Below are 9939 nucleotides of genomic sequence, written 5' to 3' on the forward strand. Positions count from 1 at the left end.
TTCTGTCCCTTTCCCCTCGCTAACGCAGTTCAGTGCTTTGTAAGAGCAGCTAGTCTCTTGCGTCAATTCTTTTGTCCCAAACTAAGTCTTTAAGCGCAAGACAATAGATCACAGCGATCCCTCAAGTTTCAGGTAAACAAAACATTACAGTCACTCTCTCGCGGGCTTTGTGTTCAGCCAGCTGTCTCGGGCTTATTAACGTCTCTGATCATGTGCCTCCAAAACCAACACAGCCTCTCTCTCCTGCCCCAACGAGCCTGACAGACATTTCGACAACGTTGGCACATGGTCTTTCATTAGAAACAAGAGTAAAATACACTAGAAATGTCAATTTATAAATGGGCACACTTTTACGTCCTGCTGCAGACACTGTTCAAAAGGAGAGGCTAATGCCTCCGAATTTCTTTTTTAAAAGTCAGTTAAAATAAAAATGTGGCCAAGATGAAAACTAGAATGATTCCCAGATAGACTGTAACTTGACTGTGTCACATGTGACTTAGACACCTGCAGGCTACACTACTGCAATGTGCTCTACGTGGGTTTAGTTGTGCAGGGCCATTTGAAGATAGAAAGCTAGTGTAAAATGCAATTGCAGGGGGCCAATGAGCATGTTTATATCCTGCCTCTGTGCTCTTTCCTCTTCACTGCGGCTCGTCCATCTCTGGGTGAAACTGAATGGCTACTTGTGATACACAAAACCATACATTGCATTACATTAGCACCTAAAGACCTCAATCAGCGATCAGAGTCCAAATTGTGCTAGGAGCTGAGTGCATCAGAGGTGTCAAACTCATTATATAGAAAGGGTCAAATTCTACTTTTGGTTATGGTCCATGGATAACTATACATTTCCGTACTTCCCTCCATTCAGAGCAAGAAAGCCCATGGGAAGTTTGAATAGAGATCAAGGGTAAAATCTGGCCTTTATCTAGTAACTAAACTTCTAGTTGCTATTATTTATTAAGCACTTTACTGTCATATTCAGTATCACTCAGTGTAAAGTATGGCCACCTTGGCCTACTCCTATTTGCACCCTTTCTCCCTCTTCCTACCCCATGCTCATGTCTCTGTTTCTGTCCCTTTTCCTTGTCTTTGTATCTCTCTTCCTCTCTTATCTTTGCATTTTCCTCTCTGCAACATTTCCCAGTTTCCATCCCCATTCCATCTGCTAATATGATCAGCAATTAAATCACTGTCATCGAAGTGCTATTTTAGTTAGCATTCCAATGAATTTAATGGGAACAACAGAATTCATGCCTTTGAGAGCTATTGTTTCAGGCTGTCTGCAGACTCAGGATTGACTAATGAGAGAAATTGATTGGCATTACTAGTATACTTATGGTGCTGTAGTTATACCTGTACAACTTCCCATGTGACAAGTCTGTTTTGGAATAACAGTGGGGATTTTTTTTGTTTAGTTTATGTTGCTTCCATAAGGCCCAGTCTTGATTGGCCAAAAGAGATCATCATGTTAGCTCGAGTTATCTTAATGTGATCAAGAAACTCAACACTCACTGAGGTTTAGACTAACAGATCTGAAGCTGTGTTATCGGGCTGTGTTTTAAAATCTTGGGGCGAAGGGGGAGCCATGTTTGGACTTGAAGAGTCGGTGTGCCTTGTCCATACTATCCTTTTAAACCATTAGTAAATTGGTGTTAGGTAACATTACCCCTTTAAACCTACTCTAGACAAGATGCTCTTCTCCATCTTTGATCCTACACCAATTGCATTTCTCCAGAATGCCTAAGTTAACTGTCCCAAGGGTGCAGCTGGTAGGAGTTGGATACAAGGCATACTGGGTGGTGAGATCTCTAGAATTTACTCCATCTAAGCCTCAGCCACCTCTCTTGTGTAAACATTGCAAACCACTGCTGTTTGATGTGAACTCTTGACTGCTTGGCATTCACCCTCTCCTGGCTTAAGTCTGCTTTGTGTATGTGCTCTAGATCACAGTGCAGTAGGGTGGTGTGGTGTATAGTAATCCTAATGACTAATTGGTATTTGTTGCCCATTCAATCCCTACAGAATGCATTCATGCGACAGTGACGGGCACTCCACAATAATAATGAGTAGCCGGAGATCTACAAATTGTTTTGCCTTGGGTTTAATGTACAAATCAATGATGCTCTTAATCTTTGACACCATGAGCTGTAGTAAAAGTGGGATATCCCTAATGCTTTGCCCTGTTAAAAGTCACTGGAAGAAAGATCAACACAAACAGCTGGCAGACCAGAGGGCCCCCTCAGCCTTTGGGGTGAGATGAGCCACAGTTCTATGTAAGGTCTCTTAAATCCACTAACCACTCTCCTCAGCACCAGCTCCTTGGTGCAACCACCCTCCTGGACCCACTAACCCACCCCCCCCCCCCTTGCACCCATCAGCCTGGTCACACCAACCCTCCCCCTATAGCCATCAGATGCCTAGCCCCACCAATCTCTCCCCCCCTACACCCATCAGCCTGACCCCACCAACCTCTCCCCTGCACCCATCAGCCTGGCCTCACCAAGCTCTACCCTACACCCATCAGCTTGGCTCCACCAACCCCCCAACCAATCTAGACCCACCAGCAGCCTTGGTACCGCTCAAACCCCTCCTCCCCTCCTAGCCTCCCACCCCAGCCTGGTCCACACCAACCCCCCTCCTCCACTACCCCCAGTACAGCTTGGGTTCCTTAATACCAATCCAAGCTTCCGCATCAGCAGCCGGGACCCCTCAACACCACCCATAACTCTCCACCCTAGTCCCACCAACCCGCGCACCAGCACTGGACCACCACCGCCTCCCCGAACCCAGGGCCCCCGTGCACCCCGCCCTTGCGGCCAGCACTCGCCCCCAACGCACCGGGCCCAGCCACCGCGCTCTCCCGGCCAATCAGCGCGGCCGAGCGCGGGGGCGGGCAGGCGGGGGCCGGCGGCCCAGCGGAGGCGGTCGAGTTGCCGCTCGGCTCGGCGCTGGCTGGGACGCGCTGCTGCTGTCGCTCAAGCGGGGCGGTCCGAAGCAGCCGGCGGCTCCGCAGGGCCTGCCCCTCTCCCCGCGCAGCCTCGGGCCCCAGCCCGTCGGCGACGCCTCCAACCCCGGACTTTGCGCCCCCACGTCCCTATCCCGCCCCCCCCCCTCCGCTCGGAGCTGCCCTCCCCGGCTGCGCCCCGCCAGCGCTGGCTCCGGAGCCCCGACGGGCGGCGATGAGCCTGCGCTGGGCACCACGGCGCGCTCCCTCCCCGGCGGTGTGAGCGGCAGCGGGGAAGGGGGTCTAGCGGCGGGGGCCGCCAGGCGATCGGGCTCCTCCCTCCCGCCGAGCTGGGCCATGCTGGACGCGCAGTCCGCCGAGAAAAGCAGCAGGATGAAAAAGTTGCGGAGAACTTTGTCGGAGAGTTTCAGCCGAATAGGTGAGTCGGGTCCCCAGTCGCCGCCTCTGCCCCCTGCCCCGGCGCCTCTGGGGGCATCCTGGCGTTCACGCGTGCTGCCCACGCCCACGGTGCACCCGTCCCCTTGGCTGGAGACATCGGGTGGGGGGTAAGGGATGCGATCACATCCCCGGGAGTTTAGCATACGTGGGGGCTACTAGACTTGGCCCTTCATCCCTAAAGAGTCACAACTGTGAACTCCAGCCCCTCCTTTTGTGATGAAACTCACCAGAGGACTGTATAGAGGGACAAGGTGGTTGAGCTAATGTTTTTTATAGGATCAACTTCTGTTGGTGGAAGACATCAGCTTTGGAGTTACACAGAGTGCTTCTGCGTGGTCCAATAAAAGATATTATGCACCTTGTTTTTCTAACATCCTAGACCAACACGGCTACAACAACGCTGCCTACAAGGAGAGAGATGTCTGACTAATAAGTGAGCAGATCTGGAAGGGGCTTGTGGGGTCAATCCAGGCCATTGGCATCACCTGTCTGTTTCCCTACAGTATATGAGGATGTCTTGTAACACACGTGACAAAAGGAAGTGGCATGGAACTGGTAGAATTACTTTCTGACACCTAGAGGATCAGATTTAGTTGTGAGTGTTAGCTTTCTTGTACTTCCTTGCCTCAGCTTACCTCATGCCATCTTTTCTCAGGCCTCTATCTCCTAATTTCTCTCTCCCTCTGCTTTAATTTTATCTCTGTAAATGTATTATTTCACTCTGCAAAGTCATTTGGGATGCAGTTTGTCTGACAGACACTAAAATGAAATTGTGCTATAGAAGTAAAGATTTTTTCTGCCTGTCTACCTACTTATCTAGTACCATGTGCTTTACAAAACTGCAAAATTATAGCAGTGTTCCTACAGATAATGTGAGTTCCTGTAGTGCCGGGGTCGGCAACCTTTCAGAAGTGGTGTGCCGAATCTTCATTTGTTCACTCTAATTTAAGGTTTTGCGCGCCAGTAATACATTTTAATGTTTTTAGAAGGTCTCTTTCTATAAGTCTATAATATATAATTAAACTATTGTTATATGTAAAATAAATAAGGCTTTTAAAATGTTTAAGAAGCTTCATTTAAAATTAAATTAAAATGCAGAGCCCCCCGGACCGGTGGCCAGGACCTGGGCAGTGTGAGTGCCACTGAAAATCAGCTCCTGTGCCATAGGTTGCCTACCCCTGCTATAGTGTGTTTCTACAGATAATGTTTGAAAACTAACAAAGATTACTCAGTAGCTTCTGACACTCAGATGCTACAGCATGAACCTGCAATTGAACTGACTGAAAATAAATAAAATCAAAATTGGCTAGTCTGCTTTCAATGCCACACTGAGAGATCTAGACAAAAAAAAAAAAGCACATCTAGTAGAAAAGTAAATTACTTTTAATGTTGTTTACCTCTGCAACAGGTAAAATGTTTATTAAAAAATACAGCACCAAACAACATCCCCTTAAGGCTGAGGCATGAGGTTGGAAAGCAGATGATGATAGCTGAGCAGTGAAGGTTAGGAGGCTAGACAAAGAAGTCTGTCCCTCATCTCTTGCTGCTAAATCCTGTCATTCTCTTGCTGATGTAAAACGTGTTGAGATAGCATGTTATACTTTCTATTGCTGACCTTATCATCTCCTGATATTACTATCCAATTTTCTTTTTGCCATCAGGTTGTTTTGCCTTAAAAATTGTTATTTACTGATCTTCTTGGAACTCTTTGCCATTGTTCTCCGCACTTTAATATTTTTCATTCAAATTGACATTTTATAGCTTTGGCACAATGCATAAAAACAACACAAGCACGTTGGGACAAAATTAGGAAGGCCAAGACACAAAATGTGATTATACTAGCTTGGGGCATAAATGCCAAAAACATTTTACAAATATGTTAGAGGCAAGAAGACCACCAAGGACAGGGTAGGTCCATTAATCAATAAGGAGGGAAAGACAGTAACAGAAAATACAGCAATGACCAAGGGTTGAATGCCTTTTTTGTGTTCACCAAAAAGGTTAGCAGCGATTGGACAACTGACATAGTGAACATCAATGTTAATGGAGTAGGATCTGAGGCTACTATAGGGAAAGAACAAATTAAGAGTTACTTAAGCAAGTTGGATGCCTTTAAGTAAGTAGGACCTGGTAACATCCATCCTAGAATTCTTAAGGAACTGGCTGAAGAGATTTCTAAGCTGTTAGCAATTATCTTTGAGAGCTCATGGAGAACTGGGAAAGGGTACTATATCTACACTTTTATAAAAAGAGGAATAAGGACAACCCCAGGGAATTGTAGACCTGTCAGCTTAATTTTGGTACCCAGAAAGACAGTGGAGTAAATAATCAGTTTGTAAAAACCTAGAAGATAATAACTAATCGTCAACATGAATTTGTCAAGAACAAATCTTGTCAAACCAACCTAATAGCTTTCTTTGACAGGATATCAAGGCCTGTGCATGGGGGGAAGCAGTAGATATGAGATATCTTGACTTTAGTAAGGTTTTTGATACTGTCTCATATGATCGTCTCATAAATAAACTAGGGAAATATAGACTAGACGAACCTACTATAAAGTGGGTACATAACTGTCTGGAAAACTGTACTCCGAGAGCAGTTATTAATAGTTCACAGTCAAGCTGGAAGGGCATATCCAGTGGGGTCCTGTAGAGCAGTGGCTCTCAACCTTTCCAGACTACTGTATCCCTTTCAAGAGTCTGATTTGTCTCATGTACCCCCAAGTTTCACCTCACTTAAAAACCACTTGCTTACAAAATCTTACATAAAAATACAGAAGTGTCACAGCCCACTACTACTGCAAAATTGCTTACTTTCTCATTTTTGCCATATAATTATAAAATAAAACAATTGGAATATAAATATTGTACTTACATTTCAATGTGTATATATATATATAGCAGCATCAATAAGTCATTGTCAATATGAAATTTTCGTTTGTACTGAGTGCGCTAGCGCTTTTAATGTAGCCTGTTGTAAAACTAGACAAATAACTACGTGAGTTGATGTACCCCCTGGAAGACCTCTGAGTATCCCCAGGGGTACATGTACCCCTGTTTGAGAACCATTGCTGTAGGGATCTGTCTGGATCTGGTTCTGTTCAATATCTTCATAAATGATTTGTATAATGGCATAGAAAGTACACCTCTACCCCAATATAACACTGTCCTTGGGAGCCAAAAATCTTACCGTGTTATAGGTGAAACCGTGTTATATCAAACTTGCTTTGATCCACCAGAGTGCGCAGCCTCCCCTCCCCCGAGCACTGCTTTACTGCGTTATATCCGAATTTGAGTTATATCAGGTCGCGTTATATCAGGGTAGAGGTGTACACTTAACAAAGTTTGCAAATGATACCAAATTGGGAGGGGTTGCAAGCGCTTTGGAGGACAGAATTAGAATACAAAATGATCTTGACAAACTGGAGAAGTAGTCTGAAATAAATGGGATGAAATTCAATAAGGACAAATGGAAAGTGCTAAATGATTGTATAGATACAAAATGGGAAATGACTGCCTAGGAAGGAGTACTGCAGAAAAAGATCTGGGGGTTAAAATGGATCACCAACTAAATACAAGTCAAGAATGTAATACTGTTGCTAAAAAAGCAAACATCATTCTAGGATGTGTTAGCAGGAGTGTTGTAAGCAAGACAGGAGAAGTAGTAATTCTGCTCTACTCAGCCCTGATTAGGCCTCAGCTGGAGTACTGTGTCCAGTTCTGGGCACCCCACTTGAGGAAAGATTGGAGAAAGTCCAAAGGAGAGGAACAAAAATGATTAAAGGTTTAGAAAACATGACCTCTGAAGAAAGCTGGGAAAAAAATGGTTTGGTTTGTTCTGGCAAAGAGAAGACTGATGGGGGGATATGACAACGGTCTTCAAGTATGTAAAAGATTGCTGTAAAGAGGAGGGTGATAAATTGTTCTCCTTAACCACTGAGGGTAAGACAAGAAGCAATGGGCTTAAATTGCAGCAAGGCAGTTTCAGGTTAGACATTAGGAAAAACTTCCTCACTGTAAAAGTAGTTAAGCACTGTAACAAATTACCTTAGGAGGCTGTGGAATCTCTGTTGTTGGAGGTTTTTAAGAACAGGTTAGACAAACACCTGTCAAGGATGGTCTAGATGAGCGGTTCTCAAACTATGGGGCGGGCCTCCCAAGGGACGTGCAAGCTCTATGCTTTTTATTTTTTCTACATTTTTTTTTAAGAGCTCTATCAGCCCTGGGTGGCTGGGCTTATGCAGAAGGGCCAGGCATAACCAGGAGGTGAGGATAAAGAGGATAGCCGGAGCCCTTCCACCCTGGAGCTGACAGCAGGAGCCCCAGCACCCAGGCTTGGGCTCTTCTCTCAGCCGCCCCCTAATCCCTCACCCGGAGGTGGCAGGGCTCTCTGGCTGTCACCTCTGGGGAGGCAGCAGCAGCTCAGAAGCAAGTGTGGCCATGGGGCACTAAGTCTGCTGTGAAAAGTGATATAGACAAATATCACCTTGCCTCCCTTTCTTATGAGCTGCTGCTGGCGTGCCTGCCTTCAGAACTGGGTGCCTGGCCAGCAGTCACTTCTCTCTGCTCTGTCTTGAGGGCTGGGTGTTGGTATATGTACTTGGGGGGAGGGGTGTACAAAACTACAGACGCAAAGAAGGGGGGCCCAATCAAATAAGTTTGAGAACCTCTGGTCTAAATAATACTTAGTCTTGCCTCAGTGCAAGGAACTGGACTAAATGACCTGTCAAGGTCTCTTCCAATCCTACATTTGTGATTATTTTTGGTGTGGTGTCTAAATCAACTAGTATCTCATTTTTAGTTCACACAAATAGCATAAAAGTAGTCATTGACAGCAGCCAAAGGGGGAGTAGTGCAGCTTGGGAGGCATGCAAAGGGAGGCATAGGAGGCCTGTCTTAATTTAAGCTGTCTTTGTTCTCCCATAATTCAGAGCTGCTGAGCACTAGAGTGGGCCCCTGACTGCTCTAAATTATGCTGTTTGCCAGTGGCCCTGAATGGCAGCCTCAGATCACTGGGTGCAGACACACCTAATTCCCCTTATCATGCCTCTTACCCCGACTGTGGAGATGTGGGTAGGGTCAGAGCCATTATGCTCTTCGTTATACACTGTTCCACCAGAGGATTCCCACGTAGTGGGCTGATCCCGTTGTGGCTGGCTATGCTAGTTTTAAAGTTGCTTTGTGCCAGTAGGGCAATGGGAAGTGGCCTGAATGTAGGAGAGAATGTGGCAAATAGTGTCCTCATGATGTGAATCTACTACAGTTACATCAAGAGGATTCTATGCTGTATGGTGTAATTTTTGGTGTGTGTATGATAACAAGATTGACTAGTTCACCATTGCAAATCAACTCCTTAGAAACCCTAATAGTTAAGAACTGCAGGCTTTTAAGTGGAAGAAAGCATCTAAATCCAGACAACTTTCCTTTGTCTTCCTGTAACATTCATATTTATAAAGGAGAAAATGATGCCAGGATGAATGTTAAGTTCCAAGTTTGGAGCAAGTATTTACATCCCCATAATAAATCCTTGTATCCCCATATGAAAATAGTGTGTCCACAGCTAGTAATATACTTCTTTAAAAATAAAAAGCATGATTATGTATTTGGTGGACCTGATTGATCAATTAGATAATCGTTAAAATATATAACCATGGAAGTTTTGCTTTTTAAGAAACCAAGACTAAGTTTGGTTTTTTTAAAATGGGTTTCTAAAGTTAGCCTCTTAAATAAAGCGCTGATCCTGCAAAGACTTAAGCACATGCTTAACTTAATGTATTGTGAGAAGTCCCATTGACTCTGTCTTTTGCAGGATCAGGGCCCAAGGGGGCTAACTTCCAAAGTTTATTTCTACTGAAGTCTTCTGAACATCAGGTGGATGTACTATGACTTGAGTCCAAGCCCCATCATTTTATAGTGTGACGCAGCTCAGGCTGTAGACTCCGTCAGTCTGTTTGGTGAAGTGTGGACATCTTAGCACAGCTGTGAGATCGGGCCTGGGTGCAGCAATTGTCAGCACAGGTTAACAATGCAGTGTGGACAAACCCATTGAGTCTTCTCCAGAGTTCATCGAATTCAGTAGAAAGACTCCAGTTGAGTTTATTGGGGTTTCGATCAAGCCTTAGAGAGGAGCTTAAATTTAGAACCCTTTTTTTTTTTTTAAATCTTGGTCCAAATAAATTAAAATTCAAAAACTCAAGTCTACTAATAAAATGCTTTGGCAATGGTAATTGGTATTATAAGGACAGTGACTACTTATATGTGCATATCATACATTGATTCTTTGGGTTGATGTCAGAATGTGGGGCAGTTACCTGAGCTTACTCTGAAACCCAGGTCTTCGCTTCTTGTAATGGTGACTTGAACTGACACACATTTTATGCCTGAATTACATCTGTTTAGTGTCCCTGCCAGCAGGTATATGGGATCTTGGGGAGCAATTACCACACAGGTGGGGTGCCAATTAATTTCTTTATTAAAGGAAAAAGGAAGTGGTGGGAATTTAACAATAAAATACGAAGGGATGGGGTGTATAGG

At 44.9% G+C, this 9939-nt stretch overlaps 1 protein-coding gene across 1 annotated transcript in view; it reads left to right on the plus strand.

Moving 5' to 3' along the window:
* The first annotated feature begins 3289 nt into the window (after nucleotides 1–3289).
* Nucleotides 3290–9939, plus strand: part of CDK14 (cyclin dependent kinase 14) — a 545410-nt gene continuing 538760 nt past the window's right edge. The window contains exon 1 of the mRNA XM_032798112.2: nucleotides 3290–3386. Coding sequence (XP_032654003.1) covers nucleotides 3305–3386 — 82 coding nt within the window. The 5' untranslated portion in view covers nucleotides 3290–3304. The remainder of the gene's footprint in view (nucleotides 3387–9939) is intronic.

This window comes from Chelonoidis abingdonii, chromosome 2 (genome assembly GCF_003597395.2).
Source record: "Chelonoidis abingdonii isolate Lonesome George chromosome 2, CheloAbing_2.0, whole genome shotgun sequence".
In the NCBI taxonomy this organism is placed as follows: domain Eukaryota; kingdom Metazoa; phylum Chordata; order Testudines; family Testudinidae; genus Chelonoidis; species Chelonoidis abingdonii.